The 26,448-nt window shown below is 36.0% G+C and overlaps 1 protein-coding gene and 1 pseudogene across 2 annotated transcripts in view; both read left to right on the top strand.

The window, feature by feature from the left end:
• The window catches only part of LOC102020759, a 45,152-nt pseudogene extending 25,486 nt beyond the window's left edge, over positions 1-19,666 (top strand).
• Positions 1-26,448, top strand: part of Taok3 (TAO kinase 3) — a 186,922-nt gene that overhangs the window by 72,919 nt on the left and 87,555 nt on the right. For both annotated transcript variants that reach the window (XM_005396533.2, XM_005396534.2), the window contains exons 2-3: positions 9,821-9,924; positions 20,876-21,088. In XM_005396533.2, the coding sequence (XP_005396590.1) occupies positions 20,969-21,088 (120 nt within the window). In that variant the 5' untranslated portion in view covers positions 9,821-9,924; positions 20,876-20,968. The remainder of the gene's footprint in view (positions 1-9,820; positions 9,925-20,875; positions 21,089-26,448) is intronic.

Here is a 26,448-nt window from a genome sequence, read left to right on the forward strand (position 1 = left end):
TCTGGAGGCTACAAGCTTGAGATCAAAGTACCTATAGATTTGGTTTCTAGGGGGAGCTTTCTTCCTGGATTGTAGATTGCCTTCTTATCATATGCTTACCTGGCCCTTCCTTGGAATCTTCCTTCCCCTTTACCTAAGGCCATCAACCCTGTGAGACCTTAGCATCTCATTTACAGCCTTACCTCCTGAAGGCTTTATTTCCAAATATACTCTCATCAAGTTTTAGTGTTTCAACACAGGAAGCGGGGGTTAGAGTAGGTGGAGAACAAAATTCAGTCCATAGCAGAGGCCAGGTCGACCCTTCCCATGGAAACAAATATAAATTTAAGTATGTACAATTTGATTCTGAAGTTCTTGAGTCTCTAAAACTGACTACGCTTAAGGAAAATTTTTCAAGGAAACAAAAGAGAAACAGTCCCGAACAAACAAAAGAACTTGCTAATAGCTGTGACATTTTAGAAAAATTGCATGCTAGATAATCCTTCATTAGCTATAAGGTTTATTTTCAAAGCTTTTATTTTCTGTGTTCTATTATCTTCAGTGCCTGGCACTATAATCCTATAGCAGAGCGTCAAAAGTTACAGATACAGAGCTTTCACAGAGCTTTCCTGTGTTTGGTCAGCAGCAGGTAAAATTTGCAGAGGCTAAAGATGTTTATGTCTTGAGTTTTTCTTTTATTTGTCTTTGGAACAATTAAAGTGAAGATTGCCGGGAAGTTTAGTTGTAAGTTGAACCAACGGCATTTTTGTGTGCGTGAATCTGAATAAAAGATTTTTAAACTGAGTAACACATCAAAATCTTAGAATTGAAAGGGAACTCAGAAATTGTCTCAGCCAGACCCAAGACCAAGAAGCTGAGGACTAGAAGAAAAATTAAATAACTTGATCTGTGTCATAGAGACATTCAAGGACCACTGAGGGACCAGGATCTAAGACTCGTATCTTCCACAGTTCTCCCAGCTGTTCCTTCATGCTGCCCAACTGGAAGTGTTCGTTGATGAGGATTCAACCAAGGCTATTGTGCTATAAGTACCAACTCGTTAGTCTCAAACTACTTAGAAATAGCAACTTCCATTCCAAATCTGAAACTCTGATTATAAAGAGAATTGAGAAGTTGTAAGAATCATTTAGCAATTAAAAGATTGCTTTGTTCCTTTTACTACTCTACTACACATAATTTCTTTTTAAAAAATACATTTCTGAAAACAAAAAGATGAGATATTTTTAAATGACAAGCAAATACCAAAATTATATTTTAAAAATATAAGAACCTAAACTTTACTCTTTAGACTATTCATCTCTATTTGTTGGGCTTAGGGAAGTCATTTTAATGCTTGGATTATATATTAGATGGATCAATGCCTAGCTATAGAAATATAATGCTGTACTTAATATTAATCTAGCACTCACTAGGAATTCAACTTTGGAATTTTCTCCCAAGGGTTTGTCCTTACTAACTCTTCTCTATAGTCTTCGCCCAAGAGTCATAGGTCCATTTTGAGCCTCACGCATGCTAGGCAGGTTCACTGCCACTATCTCCAGCCCTCCAACTTAATTTTTAAAAATAATTATAATTTAGTTTTTATTGTTGTTTTTGCAAGAGTGGCATACACTCAATGGAATATGTAAATAATACATACAGATAAGAAAACAGGAAATACCCATTTTCCTAACAACCAAAGATAATCACAGTTAACAGCTGGTTCTATAAATTTGCCATTCTTTTCTCTACTGTGAGTATATTTTTAAATAAAATGTTTCCAGTCCAGTTGGCTCTCGCCTTCCACCCGTAAATTGACCCCACAGCTTTCTGTATACTGTATTCACAAATTCCGTAAATCACTACCCCAAAGGACTCATGAATACACCCACCCCCAGACTATAACCTGCCTCTCTCTTGAGGACACACACTCTGTTTACTGAGTGTACCTTAATTCTGCCTAATAAGACCTTTCCATTGCCTCTCAAAAAAAGTTTCCAGGCCAACCTGTATATCATTATTCTTAAAGCTTGATTCTCATTTAAAATGTTTTTATCATCTATAGAAGAAACTCCTAATATCCTTTGTGTGGTATTGAAGCTCCTTGACCATCCAGACCCTGTAGATTCTTCAAGCTTTCTTTCCAGTTAATCCTTTCCCAAATCTGCAGAAAAACCATTCAGATAAGCGCCACTTACTGTCATCTTTAACTTCCAATCCTTCATACATATTTTCTTTAAAAATTCTCACCTATTTACAGAGCAGTCCAGATGCCATCTCTTCCATAAAATCACCCATCATCTATGGCTAGACATGGGAAATGTGACTTTGGTCAATCAGATGCTTCTGCCTAGGACTTTGAATCTTGGGAGCTCAGGGCACAGCACAGATGATTTGTAGCCCTGTAAAAATGTTAAAAAGAGTCTAATAGAGCTACCATCGTTTCTTACCTAGACTTCTACAGTGGCTTCTTTGAGATCTCCTTGAGTGTTTTGGTGTGTTTTATTTTTAACTGATACATAAAAATATTTTTAAATATATGTACTTATGGGCAGTCCTGTGATGTTTTGATACATAAAGCATTATATAAAGCTTAAATCAAGATAAACATATCTCTCTCCTCAAACATTTATCATATGTCTGATAAAATTTTTCAAAATCTTTTCTTTTTAATTAAATATATCATTGTTATATAGTGTGTGCAATCTAGAACTAGAACTTTTTACTCCTATCGCACCGTAACTTAGTATCCACGAGTCAACCTTTTCCCATCGCTTCGAAGCTCTCCTTTACTCTCCCCATCCTCTGATAAGCACCATCCTGTTCTCAACTGCTATCACATCAGCATTTTTAGGTTGCACAGTGAATGAGAGCATGTCCTAACTTGTCTTTCTGGCCTGACTTATTTCACTTAACATCGCTATCTGTACTTCTTTCTTGCAATGACATTGTTAAAAATGACATGATTTCATCCTTTTTATAGCTGAATAATATTCTGTTATGTATGTGTATTACATTGTCTTGAATTGTGTAGTTTCCATTTCTTAGTTATTATAAATAGTGCTGCAATAAATATAAGGCATGCAGATATGCTTCGACATACTGATTTTATCTCTTTTTGTATATAGCCAGAAGCAGAAATGCTAGATCATATGGAAGATCAATTTTAACTTTTGTAGGAACCTCCATAGTGCTTTCCATAGTGGCCATGCTAAATTACATCCCCACCAACAGTGTGCAACCGCTCCCTTTTTAGCATTACTGCATCCTTGTCTGTCCTTGGTATCTTTTGTCTTTTTGATAATAGCCATTCTTTACTGAAATGAGGTAATATCATTGTGATGTGGAGTATTTTTTTCATGTACCTGTTAGCCATTTATGTGTTGTCTTAGTTACTTTCCTTCTTGCTGAAACAAAATACCTGACACCCAAAGTTAAACGAGTAAAGGTTTATTTCACCTCACAGTTTGTAGAACTTTCAGTCCTTGGTCGGCTGGTTCCAAGGCAGCACAGCATGGCGGAGGAGAAACAGTTCATGGTATGGCAGGCAGAAGGCAGCAAAAGAGCAGCATTAACAGCAGAAATCTTGCTTTTCCCTTCTATCCTATCTAGGCTACAAGCCTTTTGGGTAGTGCCAGCCTGCACCCAGGTGGACCTTCCCATTATCTACACCCAGAACTATGGGAATTCCAATTAATGGACTAATTTAGTACCATACAGCCTTAACCCGAGTATCGCATGCCCTGCATCCAACCAGCTCTGAAAAACCCCACCTATGAGTGTGTGAGGCTTTAGGGGGACATCTATATACAAGTCAGATGTCTTCCTTTAAGAAATATTTATTTGGGTCTGTTACCCATTTTTTAATAAATTTTTTTTTTTGCTATTGAGCTTTCTGTGTTCCTTATGTATTATGGATATTGACCCCTTGTCAGATATACCATTTGGAAGTATTTTCTTCTTTTTTGTACTGCTGTGTCTCTGTCTCTCTCTCTTTATCTATCTCTGTGTCTTTATCTCTGTCTCTCTCTTCTCGGGATTGAACTCAGGGCTTTGCTCATGATAGACAACCCCTTTACCACTGAGCTATATCCTCAGCTCTGTAGATTGTCTCCTCATTCTGTTAGCTGTTTCATTTGTTAATGCAGCTTTATAGTTTGACCTAATCCCATTTGCCTATATTTAATAGCTTTTATTCTTGTGCTTGGGTGTCTTCTCTAAAAAATCCTTACCCATTCCAATGTCCTGAAGCATTTTTCCTGTTTTCTTTCTCCTTTAAGGCTTTACAATCAAGTCTTCAATTCATCCTCAAGTGATGCTTTTGACTGGTGAGAGACAGGGGTTGGTTTCATTCTTCTGCACGTGGCTGTAGGTCTCCCTCTTTTCAGCTTTGCTTCTATGCAATCTGTTTTCCACAGAGTAGTCAGAGTGATCCTTTTAAATGCATGTCACTTCCCTCCCACATTTTTCAGTGGCTTCCCATTTCACTTATAATAACATCCAAGGTATCTCTATATATTTATGGAGTATAAAATGGTATTATGATATATGTATTTAGTTTGTAATAATTGAATCAAACAAATTAACATATCCATTACTTTAGATACCTGTCATTTATTCCTCTTGTCTAACCGAAACTTTGTACACTTTAGGCAGTATCTTCTCTCACTATTCTGTTCTGGGATAAATGTATAATTGACCTCAAGTTTCTGGCCTCATATCAAAGTAGCAGGCAGAGCAAAGATACTAAATGTTAAATGAGCCAAAGGGGGCTTTCCTTTCCTGTCTCTCATCCTAAACTTTTTTTTACAGCATGAAGAAAATAATACTTTGTAGCAAGCCAAAACGATTGATAGTTTTACTTTTCAGCATATACAGATAAAGTTTTAAAGAATGACTAGAAAAATCTTCATGTAATTTCATGTCAGTTGACCCATAAATAGTGTAAAGGTTATCCTTATGATAATCAATAAACTCGACCACTTCTACATTTATCTACTAGAACTTAAATGACCATAAGATCCCTTTTCAGCTCTCAAATGCCAGGATATATGAGCACAGTAGGCTAAATGGTCATGGTGGCATAAAAAGCAACTGTCATCTAGTTTCATTTTCAAAGTGAGACTACCAGAACAGCAGGTTAATAATAGTTAAATATTGGTGGCAGACAGGGGCAGCAGCTAACAAAGAAAGTTTTCTGCTACTTTCTTTAAAGGTAATTCTTTTCAAGTCTGAAGGGGAGGTTGTATATTTGGGAAAGGTTGGAAGGGGGTTAACACTGGGTAGTCCTTACTATATGACTTTGAAAGTGTCCTATCACTTTGGTGTACTTCACTTTTCACTGCTGTAAAATGAAGCTTTTATCCCTACTTCAGGCTGCTTTATTGGGAAGTATAAGTTTTAGGGCCCCTAAACTTGTACCAGCCCCTTCAAAGGTCCTGTACCAGTGATGGTGAACTTTTGGAGCTTTCAGGGGTAACAAGCACCTGGCTGTGACACATGTGCCATAGGTTCACTGCCACTGCCCCATACCCTCTTGTTTTGTTTGCTGTACAGAGGTTAAACTCAGGCCTTTGTGTATACTAAGTAAGTTTTGTACTGCTGAGCTACACTGCCAGCCCTCTATACTTCTTTTTATGTAAGAATTTTATATTCTTTTTCCTAAGGAGGTCCCAAATTTGTTTGCTTTCCAGTCCTCATAAGAACTGAATGCACCACTATATGTGTAAGTGGTATAAGATCCTTGGGAGAAATAATGGCACAGAGATCCAATCTGACATTAAATTAAAATTTTCTTGATTACACTCCAAAACAGCAATTTCTGGTGTTTTGAAGCCTGACTTGGGCAGTGTAATTCAGGGGAGAATCTTCCAGACTAGAACATCAGAAGTCCTAGGTTTTAATTTTAAATAACACTGCTATACAGATGTGATATAATACTAAACTTTTCTACAATTTAATGTAAACATACAAAAAAGGGAAAAAATTGAAATAACCATCTATAAAATTCTTGCCAGTTTGAAACATTATAATTCTTACTTCCCCTGTTAATCCTGAAGTGTTCCAGTTAGTTGGCTTCTGGTTTGCTATTCAGGAGGTGCAATTGAAACATTGAAACGGAACTAAAATTCTCTGTGAATCATCTTTTTCAAAAGTTTCTGGAAAGAGGGAAATTCTACCAAGTATTCTTTCTTAAGTTATAATGTTTGTAAAAAAATAGTTTACTTCATTACTGTTGTTGGAAGTTTTCCACTTCTGAGAATAAAGAATAAAGAACATTATTCCAGTTGCATGTCTCTGACGAAATCTACTTTAAGCTAGCTGGATTGTTTAGTTGGCCCAAGGGCCCAAGACCTGAAAGACTACATTCTTGGCACAGTTGTAAGTTATCACTATTAATGTAATACTTGAGATTGCAAGAGGTCAAGGAGAGGGGAAAAAATGGTTTTGTGCATATCATTTCAGTTCTTAAAATGTTATCCTCTTGGAAGGAAAAATATCCTTGTTTGGTGCAGGGAGGAGGATGAATTTGAATTATCATTTTCATTTCTAAGAGTGAAATGGAAAAGCGAAGAGGTTTCAGCAGATTTTTATGAAGTATGTGCACCATAAAGAATACCATGGGGCCCAGCAATTCCACTCATAGGAGTATACTCAAGAGAAATGAAAACATATGTCCACACAAAATCTTGTGCTCAGATAATTATAGCAGCAGTAATCATAACAGTCAAAGAAAGAAAGAGTTCACATGCCTGTGAACGGATGAGTGGTTAAGCATGGTGTGTTCATATAGTGAAACATTATTCACCAGTAACCAGAAGTGAAATAGTGATTCATGCTGTACACAAGATGAACTTTGAAAACGTGGTAGGTGAAAGAAGCCAGTCATCAAAGACCACGTATTCTGTTCTGATGAAGTACCCAGAACAGGAAATCTATAGAGACAGTAAGCAGATTATTGTTTGCTTAGGAATGGAAGGAGTAGATGGGTGATGGCTAAATGATACAGTTTCTTCTTGTGGTGCTGACAGTGTTCTAAAAATAACTGTGGTGATGGTTGCACCTCTCTGTGATATACTAAAAACCATTGAGCTGTTCACTTTAAATGAGTAGATTGTGTATGTAAATTACATCTCAATAAAGCAGTTTTTTTAAAAGATGACTAAAGATACACAGATCAATAAGCATGGACTTAGATATGTACCCTCCTCTGAAGAAGCACTTCACATCCATTGAAGACTAATACCTGTGTTTTAAAACTGAAGCCAACAGAGAAGATGATAGATTTTGTAGAAAAAGTAACATTTGCTAGACTGTAAGAGTGTTTGGGATTTGGATGTTGAAAGCAGAGGAAACAATACAAGCAAAGATAGAGTATGAAATGAGATGCGAAGTCTGTATGCACATGTAAAGGGATAGTAATTCTATTCTTTTTTTTTTTTTTGATTGAGTTTTAGAATGTAGGGTAAAGTAGTTGCTTGAAGCCAGCTTTGAGTGTTAGTTAGGTAAAGTTATGTATACTACAGGGGGAGGGAAACTTTGAAAGATTTCGAGGTGAGATGTGATATTATCTAAACTTTGCTTTAGAAAGATTATTATGGTAATAGTGTTTTTAAAATGAGCTCTAGAAAAGATGGAATAGAGACTGAAAGAGCTGAAGCAGAGGAGAGAGAAAAATGAATGTCACAGAAATGGAAAGTGAAAAACTCATACGAAGAAATATTGGAAGCAGAATTGGAGAGAAATTAGATATGAGGGACAGGGAGAGGGACGAGCAGAAGATATGAGGAGTGTGTGAGCCCTTTAGGGGAGAGGTCAAGTAGACATTTTAAAATATAGCACTGGGGCTCAGAATAGAGGTCAGAGCTCAGAATATAGGTCCACCATTACATGGACAGGAATTAAATCAGCAGCTTGCAATCAGAGGACTTAGCACATTTGAGAGGAACACTTTCATCAAGGGGTTAGAGCAGAAATAATTGGAAAAACAGGAGAAGACAGCTTCATGGGATGAGAGACATTTATGAAGAAAGGAAGAGGATAGTGACATGGTAGGAAGGAGACATCCTCCAAGCTTAGTGGGTGATGAACTTCAGGAGTGCAGTTTGCAGTGGGAAGGGGGCTGATTCCCAGAAGTCCTAGGGAATTCCTTTTAGAGCATTTGTAGAGGTACGCAGCCAAAGAAGCAGAGAGCATACCTTTTAAGAAAATGATATAAAAGTGAATAAGCATTTGGAGAGAAGAAACAGTAAGCACACGTGATATAAAAGTGAATAAGATTTGGAGAGAAGAAACAGTAAGCATAGCTGTTACTCAGCTATCACTATAATAAAATGGGTTTAAATGAGGAAACTACTTTCTAGGAGTCAACATCTCCTGCATTTAAAACTAATCAGGGCATGACGATGTTAATAAATGCCCTATTTCAGAATATTTGCTTAGAAATTAGTCGCTAGTGTTTCTATAATGTCATAGAGAATACTTTAGTTGATTGAAGCTACAATGACTAGAATAGGAAGGTAGACATTGGTGAATGCTTCGGTAAAATGTGATGCTAAATCCATGCAGAGTTTAGCTACTGGTTAATCTAAAGCATTCCACAGTGACGGAAAGAATTAGAGGGAATAACAAAAATAATGAAAAAGTACAGTTTATAATTACAGGCATGCAAGATGTGGGGTATCTTCATCAAGAAAAATGTGAAAATGAAAGTCAATAATTTTTTTCTAGTTTTATTTGCCTTCTCCAAACCTAGTCAAACAACTAAAAATTATTCCAATATACATAAATTTAAATGACTGTATTCTTTGACCCAATATCTCTACTTCTAGAAATCTGTCACAAAGAAAGTACCCAAAACATACATAAGTAATACACACAAAGGTCTTCCAAACACATAATGATACTATTCAAATTACAATAAAGGTTAAATATTGTCTTAGTTTCCAATTATAAATAAACGATTGTGAATGGATTGTGACTCTTTCAACAGCTAGACATCAGTCATTAAAATAATCTTTGTGAACAGTGGTGATAAAGCAACGTGCATATAATATAGAGTTAGATAAAAAGAGATAGATTATAACATTGTGTACAGATCTCAGCTACATAACAAAAGAAATAGGCATGAAGAAATATATATGTGAAAAAAGGATGACAGTTGTTAATGTAGCTATTCCTGGATAGGATTATAGATATTTTAATTGTCATATACAACTATATGTCATGTATTTCTATAGATAATTTGAAAATAAATATCCTCCCCAAAAACGTGGGAAATTGATTATAGTAAAGCTTAGGAAAGAGAAATTAGATGAATCAATGCAAACCATCATGCCTTTTAGAGAAGCAATTGAAAATATAAGCCTTACTGACAGAGCATCAGTAGCATTACTGCAATATCAAATTAGTCCTGTCTACTGGTAGTTTCTATTGAGTTACCTGGATGCTAACAAACTAGTGGAAGCCTCAATATAGATTCTGAAATCTAATGACACATTTGTTTCCTACTGTTGCTTATGAAAGAGTAGCCCGTGTCTTGGTTGTAAAAAATCTTATCTTTTATGTTTGCTATCTATAGGTGAAGATAAAATTTCAACTTCATAATATCACATTTGTAAATATTTAAAACTACTACATTAACAGTTATGACTTCATTTTTTTTCCAGAAGTGGGGGTCTTGCTGTGTTGCTCAGGCTGGACCTGAACTCCTGGGCTCAGGTGATCCCACCTCAGCCTCCCAAGTAGCTGAGACTACAGATGTGCACCACTGTGACCGTTCTTAGCTAATGTTTATTTAATTTTGCTCCTGTAATTATACATTTATCTTTTTTCTCCATAGGTGCTCCATAAGTACAAAGGACTGAAGTTATAAAAGGCAGAAAAAAAGATTCCTGCTAAAATGAATCTGACTGATACAGTATACTTTGTATCACACTTGAAAAGGTATTTTCCATTTATTAGTGACTTAGCTTTTTCCTAAAAATGGGAACAAATTGCATGTTCTTTCCATATTCAATTTTTATTATGTTTGCAAGAATTATAAAAGGAAGCTGAGCAAAGTGGCTCATGACTGTAACCCCAGCACTTGGGAGGCTGAAGCAGGAAGATCACTGTGAGTTTGAGACCAGCCTGAGCTACATAGTGAGTTCAAGACCATCCTGACCTACATGGCAATACCCTGTCTCAAAACAAAAACAAACAAGTAAAAACAGAATCATAAAAGGAAAAGTTAAAAATACAAATTAAATTGAGATTCTTTTATTAAAATGCTTATTTCAAATTATTTCCATTTTCATTATTTTCAATCATAGTTTACAACATGGAGAATTATTTGACTAAAAGAAGTGAATTTACTTAAAGTTTCTTGATTCCTATTATCAAATAATTTCCCAGAAAAATATGGCCATTTGTGTTGTACTGTTTTATTAGATTTTAAATAACATAAATGGTTTCTGTGTTACTCAGCTATCACTATAATAAAATACCTCAGATAATCAACTTATAAAGAAAAAAGGTTTCTTTTGGTTCACAGTTTTGGAGGCTTCAGCTTATGATTGCTTGGCTCTGTTGCTTTGGGCCTGTAGTGAGGCAGCACATCACGGCAGGAGCCTGTGGTAGAAACAAAATAAGGATGAGGAAGGGCGTTGGGTCTCACAATCCTCCTTAGTGACCTAAGGACCTCCTACTAGGCCCCACCTCTTAAAGGTTCCACCACCTCACAAAAGCACTACCCTAAGGACCAAGGTTTTTCTCTTATCTATTTCTTAAGATAGGGTCTCTCCAAGTCATTAAGTTGCCCTGGCCGGGCTCAAACTTGTGGTGCTCATGCCTCAACCTCCCAGAGAGTTGGGATCACAGGAGTGACCCACCATACTTGGTAGGACCAAGCCTTTACCACATGGGCCTTTGAGGGACATTCCACATGCAAACCATAACAGTTTCATATCTCTTTTCCTGTAATAACAAAAGTGATATAGTTTTCAAAAAATCAGAGATACAGTTAAGCAAACTGAAAGAAAAAAAAAATTACCCCCAATCCCAATATCTACTCCAGATAAAACACGAGCTGCAAACAAGTCCATATTCACAGGTTAAAGAAGCTACATTTCCTGTCTCCTCTCTCACAGCTTTTCTGTGGTCTACTTGCTTACATCTCTTGTGCTAAATTAAAACAAAAAAGAAACTACCTGTATCAATTCCCAAAAGGCATCGCTGGGCCAAAGGCCATATCCATTTTATACTTTCAGCACTCTATAAAAATTAGCATTTCCTTCTTTTTTTTTTGGCAAAAAGTATCTTTTTTTCTGTTACTTTGCCCATTTTGTGGATGAAATAAGGGATCTTATTTTAATTTTTACTTCTTTGATTATTAATGAAGTTACATATATTTCATATCATTAATGATTTCATTTATACCTTTTTTGAATTTCCTGTTTATCTCTTCTGTGTTTGTGAGTATGTGTATGTGTTTGTTTATACTCACCTCTCTGATATTAAGAATATATTTTTTTTAATTTTTTTTTTTTTGCAGTACTAAGAATTGAACCCAGGGAACACTGAGCTATATCCTCAGAAACCTCCTTTCTCCTTGAATTTGAAACAGGGTCTCGCTAAGTTGCCAAGACTGATCTTGAATTTGTCATCCTCTTCCTCTCAGCTTCCATAGTAGCTGGGATTACAGGCATGTGCCACCATGCCCAGTTCAAGGATACCTTTTAACTGCCCCAGTTATAAGGTAAAAGGTGGGAATTTTTCCCACTTTATTTGCATATATATATGGCTATCATCATGATGAAGGTAATAAACACATCCATCACTCTCAAAAGCTTATACCCCTTTCTAATCCCTCCCACCTAGCACTTCTCACATTCACCCTGTCCCCAGGCAACCACTGATGTGTTTTCTATATATTCTGGAATTTTATATAAATGAAATCATAAATTATATGCTCCTTTTTGCCTGACTTCTTTCACTCAGCATAATTATTTCAAGCTGTATCCGTGTTGTGGCATGTATCATTAGTTCACTTTATTGCTGAGCTACATTCCATTGTCTGCATTTACCACAGGTTGTTTATACATTCATTTGTTGATGGACATTTGAGTTGTTTCCAGTTTCAGCCATTAAAAATAAACCTGCTGTGAACATTGGTGTGCCGGGCTTCTCAGGGTCATATGCTTTTATGAGGGACAAATATTGAGGAGGGGAATGGCTACACCTTGTGATAAGTATTTAACTTTTTCAGAATCTACTAATTTCTTAGAACAGTTTTCCTAACATTTTACATTCTCACATGCAACATACGAAAAACGCATTTACTCCACATCTTTGCCAATACCTGGTATGGTACATTTTTTTAATGTTTGCCATTGCCATCGGTGTGTAGTAGTATCTCCTTGGATTTTATTTTTGTTTTTGTTTTTGTTTTTGTTTTCCTATGGATTCACCGGTTTAATATAGGGAAATAACATTTTGTCAATACTAGGCACCATAAAATGTAAACACAATTACTGTCATAAACCTGGATATACCTTCAAGGATTGAAAGTAGCTTTGTTTGAGTTACCCTGTTTGCATATAGTGCAGAAAAGGTCTTCATGTTTTAGCACTATGTACATTAGTGATCAAATTCGAGGCAGATAAAATTTGAATTCTTTAAACATTCATTAAGTTCTATAATAACATCTACGTTTATCTTCCTTTCACTAACCACGTTCCGTTAAGCACAGTGTAACAACAGCACAGTGAGGTGAAATAAAAAGAATTTCGATACACTAGATAACAGTGCTCAGTGAAACATTTACATTATATCTATATGATTAAACATTTGATCGTACAGTGCCTTCCTACAGATTACTGGCTAATTTGGGGTGGGGTTTATACTGTTAGAGGTATTACTAACAACTACTTCCTTTATATGCAAACAGAGCTATAATTTTATTCAGAGTAAAATGGATTATGCAAGTTCTCTGGGCAGCTTCTCAAATAATGTGGCTTTATGAAATTAGGGAAATATGAGCAAAGCTGCCCTCTATTTTGTTTTTGGTACTAACAGTTGAACCCAAGGCCCTTACATTGGGCTGTATCACTAGCATCCCCCCACCTTTTCCAAAGATAAGGTCTCACTAAGTTGTCCAGGTTGCATCCTCCTGCCTCAGCCTTCCAGAGTGTTGGGATTACAGGTATGCACCCCGACACCCAGCTTCACTGTGATTTTAATTTGTGTCTCCCTAGTGAGTAGTGAAGGCATTTTTCTTTTGCCAGTGTTATCCTTCTTGGTCTATTTAAGTCCTTTGTCCATTTAAAAATTGGCTTATTATTATTGAGCACTGAGAATTCCTTATGCTTTCTAGATAAAACTCTATTATGAGAGATGTTATACAAAGGTTTTTCTCCCAATGTATTGCTTGTTTTTTTCATGTTGTGTCTTTTAAAAAGATGTTTTAATTTTGTTTGTCTAACTTACCAAATTTTTTATTTTAGGGATTGTTGTTTATATCAGGAAAATGCAGGCCTCATAGAATGAGTCTTGAAACCATTTCTCCTTTTTTATTATCTGGAAGAGTTGTGTAGAGTTGGTGTTTCTTTCTTAGATGTTCAGTTCAATCACTAGTGAAGCCATCTGAGTCTGGAATTTTCTTTGTGGGAAGATTTTTCATTACAAATTCAATTACTTTAATAGAGTTATTCAGGGCTGGGTATATAGGTCAGTGGCATATTCACCTGCCTGGCAAACGCAAGGTCATGAATTCAATCCCCCGTACCGCAAAAAAGAAAAAAAAAAAACAAAAAACTATATTGATTTGTGTCTTTTGAAGTATTTGTTCATTTCATCAAAGTTGTATGAGATGTCGATTTATTTGCATAACATTGTTGATAAGTATCTCTGATTACCTTACCGTATCAACTAAATCTGTACCAATGTCACTTCCCTTATTTCTATATTGGAATTTGTGTCTTGTGACTTTTTTTTAATCTGATCAGACTGGTAAGAGATATATAAATATGATTTTGCTTTCCTTTTATCAATCTGTTTCTTTTGTTTTTTGGTTTTTATATAATTGATTTCTGCTTTGATCTTTATTTCCTTTTTCTGCTCTAAGTTGAATTTGCTCTTTTTCTCTAGTTTTTTCTTAATAAAACAGGCTGAGGTCACTGATTTGGGACCCTTCTTATTTTCTAACACAGGATTTTAGTGCTATAGATTTCCCTAAAAGATATGCTTTAACAGCATCATACATTGTGCTTGCATTTTCATTCAGATTAAAATAGGTTTTAATTTCTCTTTTGATTCATTTTTTGAACATGTAAAATATGTGTTATTTATTTCAGTATATTTGAGATTTTTCAGCTATATATCTGCTATTGATTTCTAATTTAAAGTCCATTTTGTTCACAGAATATGCTTAATATGTTTCAAATCCTTTTAATTTATTGAGTCTTATTTTATGACCCAGAATATTGCATACGTTAGTAAATGTTCTATGTGCGCTTCAATAAAATATACATTCTGGTGTTGTTGGGTAGATTGTTCTTTCATAAATGTCAACTAGTCAAATTGGTTGATAGTTACTTAAGTCTGCTACATCTTCACTGATTTTCTACTTGTTCTATCAATTCATGAGAGCAGCATATTAAAATCCCCAACTGTAATTAAAGTTTTGTTTCTTTCTCCTTGTAGTTAAATCAGTTTATAACTATATATATTAAAGCCCTGTTGTTAGGTGCATAACCATTTAGTATTGTTATGTCCTCTTGATGAATTGATGCTTTTATCATTATGAAATAACTTTCATTATTAATGGTAATATGCTTTGAAATCTACTCAATCTGATATTAGGTAATGTCAGCTAGCCCCTTTCTTTCAATTAGGGTTATATCTTTTCCCATCTTTAACTTTATTTGTGAATTTATATTAAAAGTATATATGTATATGCCTACATTTATATATGCATATTTCTTTGTATATAGCATAGTCTATATTTCAATATGATACCATTTCACTATATTAGAACAACTTTACAGCAATGTGCTCCAATTTATTTCCTCCAAGACTGTGCACTTTCACTTATCTTACTTCTACATATATTCTAAACATTACATTATGTTGTTCTTTTTTTTTTTTTGGTTTTTCTCCGGTACCAGGAACTGAACTCACGACCTTGCACTTGCCAGGCAGGAGCTTTGCCGGTGAGCTAAATCCCCAGGCCCTATGTTGTTCTTTTTAAGTTATCAATTATATTTTAAAGAAATCTAAATAATGGAAAAGTCATATATATTTAGCCAAATAGCTATCACTTTTGCTTCTTTAATTTTTTTGTATAGATTTCTATTTCTATCTAATATGGTTTTGTTTCTGTCTAAAGGCATTCTTTTATCATTTCCTGTCATGCAGATAGTGAGGTCATGGGTTAGGTTAGCTTTTGTATGTCCAAAAGCCTTTATCCTGGGTTCATTCTTCAGAGATATTTTCACTGAGTGCAGAATTCTAATTTGACAGGAATTTTTATTTTTTTCTCTTTCAACACTTTAATAATGTTACTCTATTGTCTCACTTGTAATATTTATACCAAAGAATCTACTGTCATTTTATTCCAAGTTTTAAACAAATTATTACCAAGTGGATTGGTATAATTTTCTTCCTGTTTTTCATGCTTGAGTTTCTTAGGCTTTCATGGATCTTTAGGTTTAGAATTTTCTTCAAATTTGAACACTTTTTCTACCATTGTTGCTTCAAATATTTTTTTCTGTCCTAACATCTCTTTCTTGTCCTTCAAGGACTCTAATTAGACATATATAGTAGGTCATTTGAAGATGTCCCACAGGTCACTTCTGCTCTGGTTTTTTCTTTGTTTTGTTAGTTCTTTTTCTGTGTGTTTTGTTTTATATAATTTCTATCGTTAGGTCTTCAAGTTCACTAACTTTTTCTGCAAAGTCTTATCTGCTATTTATCCCATGCAGTGTTTTTCAGCTCAGATGTTATTTTGTATCTTTCAACTTGAAAGACTATTTTATAGTTTATATCTTATCTATCTATATGTTCAGTATTTTCTCTCACTTTAAAATATATGGAATAGGGGGCTGGGGATTTAGCTCAGCGGCAAAAGCGCCTGCCTGGCAAGCGCAAGGTCATGAGTTCGGTTCCCGGTACCGGAGAAAAACAAAAATAAAATAAAATAAAATAAAATAAAATATATGGAATATAGGCATAACAAACATTGTAGTATCCTTGCATTTATTTCAATTCTTTTTTTCCTCGTTATGAGTCATATTTTTATGCTTCTTCAGTGTCTTTTCATTCAGTATTGGACATTGTGAATTTTATCTGTTTGAATAATGGATTTTTTGTATTTCTTATAAGATGATTAAAGTTTGTTCTATGATATAATTGAATTACTCGGAAATAACGTGGCCCTTTCAGGTCTTCCTTCTTAAATTTGTGAGACATCACAGACCAGCATTTAATCTCGGGAAAATTATTCCCTACTACTAAGGCAAAACTCTTCAGAGTACTCTAAAGAATGCTCCGTAAATCAGGAAGTTTCCTGTCCTACCTAATGGGAACAAGTACTGTTCATAACCTTTTGTGAGCCTAGGTACTTTTTTCTCTATTCTTTATACATGGTGTTTTCCTGAACAAAGGTAGTTGTCGCACATGTATTCACTAATCAGTACTCAGCTGAAACCTTGAGGGGAACCATCTGCAGATACCCATATCCTCTTTCCATGCTACTCTCTTCTACACAAAACTGCGCTGAGAACTCTAGCCACCTTGGTCTCCCCAGAGTCATTTTTGTCTCTTCAACTCAAGGAATCCCCCAGGTTCCAGCTGGATTCCTCCTCTGCACCAAGACCTAGAAACTCTCGCAGGAGATAAAGCTGAGACAGTTAGGGCTCACATCATTTGCTTCTCTTATGTCAGGGATCATTGTCCTTCTTTGCCTGATATCCATTATCTTGAAATACCAGCATTCATGTTTTATCCAGTGTTTTAGATTCTGGTAGAAGATAATTAGTCCCTTTTACTCCATCTTGGCTAGAAGCAGAAGTCCCTTCATTATATTTTTTTAATGAAGAAATTATTAATTTAAAATAATTATTAATTATATATAGTCAAGCTTATTGATTTTCATTTATAGCTCTTTGTCTGGTATGTTGCTTAGTCATTAAATGTTCACTTGTAATTTATTCTAGAAGATTTTACAGTCCCTAAGTTTTGCAATTAAATATTTCTTCAAAAATCATTTTGGTCTATACTCTTACATAGTAATCTGTTTCCCCCAAAATGAGTATCCATGGTACTTACCTTTATTCACACTACAGCCAGAACATTCAGAAGTTTACAGTGCATTTCAGCGATTGAAAAGATTTTAATTCTCATAAATTTAGTTCATAGATCATTTTGTGTTTCTTAAAGGCAAACACATAATTTGCCTTTTATGCACCACCTCCAAAAAGGTATGTCTTTTGTTTAATCCATTGTTTTTCTTTTCTGTCCTTAGACATAAATAATAAAGACACAAACTATTTTTTGAACTTTCACTTTGTATTACCTGAGTGACAAAGAGCTAGATTTAGGTTACGTTTCCAACAGTACAGTACTGATGTGACTTTATGCTCGATCATTTGGTATCTGTAGACCAGCAGGACGACTGCCCAGGATGACAGGTGCTATGTTGGCAGGGGGATCCTTTTCCTACTTAAAGCTTTCAGAGGCACCCTGCTCCCCTCAGGATAAAGTCCAGCTTTCTTAATATGGTTCAAAAGGCCTTTTGTGGTTCCCCTTGGCTTCGTACCAGCTTCGTGTTTCCTCCTTCCATATTGAATGAACTACATTTATTTTCCCTAACAAGGCATGCTTTTTCATTTCTAAGTCAAAATTCAATTAGGCCAGGCTGTTATACCCTTATATTAAAAAATATTTGCTTTTCTCTTATAACATCAATTAGCTATGGCCATTTTATCCTTTGTGTCATTGTAACTTAATGCTTGTCACCTCACTTGATTCTAGGCCCTTTAACAATAGGACCACATCTTATTGTGTCTCTTAACACCCAACCCAGCACAGTGGTAAATAGTAAGCACTCAATCAGTATTTATTGAGTGAAAGAATGAATTGGGTAGGTAGATGGATAGTTTGCTGGTTGGATTTGAATCACAGTGCTGAGAAACATTGGCTTCTGAACATGGGGTAGTTGTTTCACTTTTTTTTTTATTTTAAAGAGAACAGAAAAAATAATAAAAACATTAGAAATGATACAGAATTTCAGAAAACAAGATGATGGGAATTCAACAGTGTTACATTGCATATTGTTGTCTTAGTTGTTCAGATTGTCAGATAGAAGCATGCAAAATCAGTCAAAAAAATTTAAGCATTAACTGTTCCCTTCAATAAACCAATAGAAATCAGCAGTACAATTACCTATCCTGTGTTTTCATCCCCCCAAAGCACATACCCCTGTGTAAACACACAAATATATATATATATATATATACACACACACACATATATATGTATTATAATATTTTTTTCAATGACTTAGTTTGTTCTATAAAATTAAGATAGTGCTTTTCCACCGGTCCCCACTTCCCCGAGCGCTGCTCCGCTGCACCACACTTGCTCTGAGCATCCGGCTCCTGCTAAGTTTGCACGGGACCTTAAACTTTCTTATCTACTGGCACCTCATCAGCCAGGATGAGATGTTCTCTGACACTTACAAGATCTGGAGATCGTGGACAGGCTGTGCCTAGAAGTGGAGGGCAAGATGGTTAGAACAGAGGGTAACGTTGATGACTTGCTCACTGGTGGAAATGCCTCCGCTGAAGACCCAGGGGGCGAAGGCACCGAAAGCACAGTAGTCTGTGGTGTTGATATTCTCCTGAACCAGCACTTGCAGGAAACCAGCTTCACAAAAGAGGCCTAGAAGAAGTACATCAAAGACTATATGAAATCAATCAACAGCAAATTTGAAGAACAAAGACCAGAAAGAGTAAAACCATTTATGACAGGCTGCAAAACAAATCAAGCACATCCTTGCTAATTTCAAAAACTAGTAGTTCTTTATTGGTGCAGACATGAATCCAGATGGCACGGTTGCTCTCCTGGACTGCCATGAGGATGGCGTGACCCCATTTATAATTTTCTTTAAGGATAGTTTAGAAATGGAAAAATGTTCATGGATTCGGTGGTTACCTTGGATCTATCACTTGTCATAACTGACTGCTGCTTGTCATCCACACAACACCAGGATTTTAGACAAACGGGGTTGGTGTCATCTTGAATGCTTCACTTATTTTGACCATGATTTATTTGGAGTGGAGGCATTGTTTTTTAGGGAAAAAACATGACATGTAGGTTGCCTAAAAATAAAGTGCCTTTAAACTCATTTGAGAGAACACCTCTTAGTTTAATACATATATAAATTAAATCCATTGTAGTGTTCATGGAGAAAATAGAGCCTGGTCACAGACCACTGCTAAAAAGCATAAGACTGTCTTCAAATAACTTTTGCAGTGGAAACTACTTCTGCGACTGGAATATTAGACAAGAATCAGAGTTTTAACTCTGAATTACAGTGTAGGGAAAAGGACTATGTTCAGAGCACTACCAACATTTGAAGTGGAGCCTTATATATTTCATCACCTACAATGGAAGTAGTTAACCCTGGAAGAGATTACCAAAAGAAAAAAAAGACTTAACTCAGTTGGAAGCAGAAAAAAAAAACAATTTAAGATAGTCATGACATTATGAAGCAGTTTGTAAGGCGTTCAGTGTTGCGTAACACATAGTAGCACTTAATAAATACCTGCTGTTATTTCAACATTAACTTTACCAAAACACTTTTTTGTGACATTTATGAAGATATAATTTATATACTATGCAGTGTAGCCATTGAAATTGTACAGCTGCATAGTGGTTAGTAGAGTCACAGAGTTACGCAGTCATCACCACAATCAATTTTAGAACATTTTCATCCCCCCGAAGCACATACCCTTCTGCTCTCACTCCCAAATCTCCCACCCTTAAGAATTCAGTTCTATAAGTTTGCCTCCCCTGGAAGTGTGTGTGTGTGTGTGTGTGTGTGTGTGTGTGGTACTGAGGAGTGAACCCAGGGCCTCAAGCATGCTAAGGCAAGTACTCCACTACCACAGATCTATATCTTCAACCCTCTATTCTAAAAACTTTATTTTATTAAACAGAGTCAAACAATATCTAGTTTCTTATGACTGGCTTCTTTCTCTTAGCCTAATGTTTACGAGGTTCATTCATGACATTGCATATGTCAGTGAATAATACTGCATCATATGGAGATATCACATTTATTCATTTACCATTTAATGAAAGTTTGGGTTCTACCTTCTGCCTATTATAAATAATGCTCCTGTTTAGTTTATACACAAGTGTTTGCATGGACCTGTGCTTTCATTTCTCTTGGATATATACCTGGGAGTGGAATTTCTGGGTCAAGTGGTAATTCCATGTTTAAGTTATTGATGAAGAACTACCGGGCTGTTTTCCAAAATGGATGCGTCATTTTATTTGCCTTTCAATAATAGTGTTAGAGAGTTTTCATTTCTCCACATCCTCACTGATCCTTAATCTTTTGATTATAGCCATACCAGTGAGTATAAATATCTTTTTGTGGTTTTAATTTTCATTTCTCTAATCACTAATAATGCTGAGCACCTTCACATGTGTTAATCCCATTTGTGGTTTTTTTTTTTTTTTGCAAAAATATTTCTTCGCATCCTGTTCTCATTTTTCACTTGGGTTACTTGTCTTTTTAATACTGAGATGTAAGATTGAGATGCTCTTTAATATTAATTTGCATTTATATTGCCATCAAACAAGATGTATTAAAAATAATCTAATGGGAATCTTTCTTTTTCTACAGGTACTGAAGATTTAGCAAAAAAAATTTTTTTCACCCATGTGAGATAGAACTGACCGAGATATCAAAAAGCAAAGCACTGCAGTAGTGGTCATCATGCGTAAAGGAGGACCGAAGGACCCAGAGCTTACTGATCTCTTCTACAAAGATGATCCTGAAGAAGTTTTTATTGATTTGCATGAAATTGGACATGGAAGTTTTGGGGCAGTTTATTTTGTAAGTAATTTTTAAAAGAGCCATTTATGTAAATCAGGGAAGGAAAATTTGAACTCTACACATTCTCTACACATAGTTCTTACTTGTAAAATACACCTAATGTGAGTGTTGGTTCTACCAACTAAATGATGCCCTCTGTACAAGCAAGTAGTCACTTCAAAAGAGCCGGTCCCAGGATCCTAAGTCTTCTTCAAGTCTGTGGTACAAATAAGTAAGAATAAATTTTAAGCTTAAAGTTGAGTCCCATGCGTCTCCTCTTTCCTCCTCAAGGCCTAGATCTGTGCTCTTCCCTCCCCTAGAAGACTCGCACGCTGCGTCCCCACCTGTCTAACCCTTCTCCACGCTATGGGTTTTAATTGTTACTTCTCCAGTATTTAAACCTCCCTTTAGTAAATCAGGACTGTTATGATTTCATACCACTTGCTTCATTTATTAGAGTTGTAATTAAACAACTTGGTTTTTACTCGTACAGCATGTCCCTACCCCTAAATGACATGCATTGTGAGATCAGAGGTTATGTCTACCTTGTTCATTGCTGTATCTTCAGGATCTAGTGTAATGTCTAACAATACAGCAGTAGGAATTTGATGACTAGTGGACAGATGAACCAAAAGGTATTCAGAGAGATAGACAAAGATTTTTAGTGACATGCATGTCAGGTTAAGGGGTACAAGTCTGGCCAGTTTCAATCCCAAGGTGTGACTGTCTCCTGATGTAAAAAAAAGAAATAACTGATATGTAAGCACAGCTCACTTACCTGGAATTCACTGCATAAACTATAGTTCTTTAATCTGGATGGCCTTAGAAGTTTGCTTCATCCAAGTAATAAATATTTCCCTGAGCGTAGTAGTCTAGGAGGGGGAAAGGAAGGAAAGGGAAAAATGATGAGAGAAGAAGGAAAAGGTGGAAACAAAGCTTTTATAAATAAGGAGTGGAAGAGAGGTTGAAGGGAAGGTAGGGAAATGGGAAGAAAAAAAATAATCCAGTTATATCATGTATAGGTACAAATGCCCTATAATGAATGTGTGATCATTATGTATACCTAAAATGTACTGATAAAGTAATTAAAAAAGAGTAGTCTATTAAAACAAACAGTAAAGTAAATACTCATGATTACCTATTTCTTCTCCAAGTCTGTTATCAAATAACTTTTTTTTTTTGGTCTTTTTGAGGCAGGGTCTTGCTATGCAGTTCAGGCTGGCCTTGCGCTCACTTTGTAGCCCAAGCTGGTCTCAAACTTGCGACGATCCTCCTGCCTCAGCCTCCCAAGTGCTGGGATTACAGGCTTGTGCCACCACGCCCAGCTTAAATAACTTTTCTTAAAGTGGGCATGGTGGCATATGCCTATAATCCCAGCATTCTGGAAGGCTGAGGCAGAAGGACTCAAACCCAGCCTGGGCAACTTAGTGAGACCCTGCCTCAAAGTAAAAAATGAAAAGGGTTAGGGATGTAGCGCCAGGCAAAGGCCCTGCATTCTACCCCCAGGACTGCAAAATAAATAAAATATCTTTCATTATCAAATACATTTGACTCTTCCTTTCAAGTTATCCTTTATGTTCTACCTAAGCAGGGCTTGCCCTTCCAGGTGAGATTTTATTACCTGCCTCTGTAGCCAGACCTTCAGCCTGGACTGTCTCTGAGCTCTCCTTCATCCTTGGTGTCTGGCTCAGCATCACTGTCAGTCCTCCTCATCCCCATCTCATACTAAGCTCCTATTCCATACATTCTCTCACTAACTGGCTTTCCAGGGCTGAAAAGGTGATGCTTTTCCATTTAATGCTCTCTTCCGTATTAGTCTTTGGTCTCAAAATAACATTGACAGCCCAAAGTCCCATCTTCATTCACGCAGATCTTTTTTAGAAGTATTTTTAATTGTAAACATATGTAAAGAAATGTGTGTAATGCACAGCATATTTTAATATCTAATCAGGCTGCGTTGTAGAGTTGTGTGTCCTACCCAAGGCACTGGGTTTGATCCCCAGCATTACAAAAACAAAAACAATCAATATATATTTTAAAGAATTGTTAAAAATTGAATCCCTATGTAAATACCACAGGTCAGGAAATCAAATACTACCACACTCCAGAAGCTCCTCTTGTCGTCCTCAGCCACTGCCTTCTCTCTCCCCTGAAGAGCATCCACTCTCTTGATTTTTATGGTGATCACATTCTTGTTTGTGTTTGTATTTAGCCCACTTACTTTTGTACACCTAAACAATGTAATTTGGTTTTGTCTAGTTTTGAACTTGCTTTAAAGAATGGAAACATTATATATGTATTCATTTATTACCCATTTTGCTCAGAGATACATGCATCAGACATCTTTTCTTACTTTCCCTCTAAAACTTTAGAATTAGTTTATCCTCTCTGAGTCTCTCTTGGCCAGAGTCAGAGAGTGGTTCCAATCTGTTTTTGACTCTTCTATTTTATTTTATTTGGGTGTAGTACTGGGAATCAAACTCAGGACCTCACTCTTGCCAGGCAGGTGCTGTACCACTGAGCTATATCCTTGGGCCCTTGACTCTTCTGTTTTAAAAAGCAGCCAGGCCCTTTTCAAATTTCTAATGCTTCTGAAGACAATAAGCCAAACATGCTTTGAAACATACTAAGAAACCCCTATGTAGCAGGGGCAAAATGAGACCTACCTGGTGGAAGACCTAGTGATTGCACTTCGGGCTAAATCCTGTGCACTGATGAGTTCCTTTAGTTGCAGTGTTGTGGCTACTTCAGTGCCCAGCATGCATTCCAAATGTTTCCCTCTCGTGGTCATTTTGAATCTGTGGAAGAGGCAGGAATCGCATGGTGTGCCATATTGCCTGAAGTCGCACCATGCCATATTGCCTGTCTACAAAAGTAAATAAGCCAGGCCCACATACTCCCATAAAGCCCCAAAACACAGATTAAAAGAGAACTAGCTGACACTATAATATAAAATTTTTTAAAAGCTTTGACCTTTATCCATAATGGACAGAGAGGTAGCATTCTAAACGTTGATTTTCGTACTTGCCACAGTATGTGTTGCAGCTCCCTCGCTCTTAATAGATTCTTTCTCTTGTTATGCATGCGCCATATGTAGGAAGACTATAATGTCCTTTTTGTGGACAACTGCCGTATAGCCCTGTAGACCTTACTTCGGTGAGCTTGAAAAATAGTATAAATCTCATCATTCTCCCCCTTTGCAATAAAGCCTTTAGGGGCTCTCTCCTTTTCTTAGGCTAAGATTAAAATTCTTACTGTAATCAGCCTACGAGGTCCTTCGTGATGTGGTCCCTATGCACACCTGAACACTAATTCCCTCTCTCAGTGCTGCAGCTCTAGTTGCTTTCTTTTATTATCCATCGTAGGATCTTGCGTAAACTACTCTCTCTGGAATGTTTTTCCATCCATCTTCACCTTCTTCACTCCTGTTCATCTTGCAGCTCTCAGCTTAAACCTTCTTCCTTCAGGGAAGGCTTTCTTGCCTCCTTATATCACCGCCTCCATTTTGGATTCTCTGAGGAACACATACCCTGCTTTGTAGTTGCATTTTATATTTGTCTGTTAGGATTTTATTTTTCTTACTGACTATCTTACTAGAGGAGTGATAGGTACTAGGCTTATTTACTCATAGTTCTATCCCTAATGCTTATTCCACTACCTGACAGTTTGTACATAATACATATTTGTTGGAGTAGTGAATTATGAAGGAATCAGCAAACTCAATACTGCTCATTAGAACTTTCCTTAATCATAGACATGCTTGCAAGCCATAATGACCAGGGTGTAGCCACCAATGTTTCTGTACCTAAGTTCTATAATTCTGCTAGTGTCTTTGTAGTTTTTTTAGAATAATGTCAGGGAGGAGGGCTTAAGTTGAATTGTAAGCTTATAGGGCCCTTGTAGCATCAACCAGCTGAGAGTATATGTTTTACTCAGAGAAAATAGAAAGCATTAACTTGAAATACCTGTGTGTATTTGGATTAATATAAGTAACTGAGAAGTTAGCAGGCATTAATAAATGAGACAGTAAGAAACTATGTTAAAGAAAAGCAGAAAAGATTGAGTGGCCTCATTCTTGTACTCAAACACTCTATAAAGTTTGTAGGCTTCTGGTGTTCCCTTGTACAACTCAGCATGTCATCCATAATCCACCTAAAGCACATACGTTGGGTCTGTTCTTCTACGTACTGTATTTGCCTTTGGGTTTTTGTTGAGGCTCAATAAGGCAAAACGAAAAACTTCTGTTTAATTTTTTATATCCCTCTCTAAACCAACAAAAGCCGTATTTGGAGAATGGTTAAGAAAATGTAATAAGCACTTAGTAAGTTCTCACTAAACATTTTTTGAATCAGTGGTCTTGCTCGCAACAATGAGACTCTTGGAAATATAAGGCATGCAAGTAAATGTCGAGGATAAAACTGTACATGTTAGAGGTGATGACAAAATAGAGTATGAAGCACTGGCGAGCGAAGACCTCATTGACAGCTTCCTTTCTCTGTTCCAGAACATTGATTTTTTTTTCTTAGTTTCCATGTAACTTGTTCTGACTTGTAACCAACGTAAAATAGCATTAAAAGCTTTCTATGTCTATAGAAAAATCAACTTGAAAATATTTTTCAAATTTTAAGTCTCTATACCAGTAGAAAGGTTGGAGACACAAGTGTATTTGTCAAGTTGTAATTACCAATTACTCTGTAAATGTAAGAAATATGTTTGAATTTTAAGGCAATTATTTTTTCACGTCTATAGTTCCAAATAGCACTGATTATAAATAACCTTAATAAGTAATTAAATAATAATACTTTCTGATTACATTTATCGGCCTTTTAAAACTTTTATAAAGATTAAGAATTTTTGGAAGTGCTAGGGGTATAGTGCAGTCAACAGGGTACATGCTTATCATGCATGAGGTCCTGCATTCAATCCCCAGCACCAAAAACATAAATATAAATGTAAATATAAATATAAAATACTCATTATAGGTTAAAATTCCTTATTTAGTATTTCCTAGATCTTTCCCAGGCCCTTGGGTTGCACAGTACATAGATATATGCCCAAAATGTCCTCTTTTCAAATATAGTCACTTTAACCCTTATTAGAATGCTGAATTTACATCAACTATCCTTTGTTGCTGTCGTATAAGTGCAGTGTTAGCATTAAAGTTTAAAAGCCAGAAAAATGTGAGAGATATTTGTTTGTTTGTTCATTTTCCTTACTGAAAAGGCTTCAGACAAGCTAATCAAGCACTCTACACCACTGAGGCATATCCTTAGCCCAAGATTTGTGTTTTTTAACATAAATCATTCTATACTTTCATAATCTGTACACTATCTTTTAAAAAATGCCTTTGTGGAGTTTTATTAACTTGAAAACTATAGCAA

This window comes from Chinchilla lanigera, unplaced genomic scaffold (genome assembly GCF_000276665.1).
Source record: "Chinchilla lanigera isolate Chin_1 unplaced genomic scaffold, ChiLan1.0 scaffold00054, whole genome shotgun sequence".
NCBI lineage: Eukaryota > Metazoa > Chordata > Mammalia > Rodentia > Chinchillidae > Chinchilla > Chinchilla lanigera.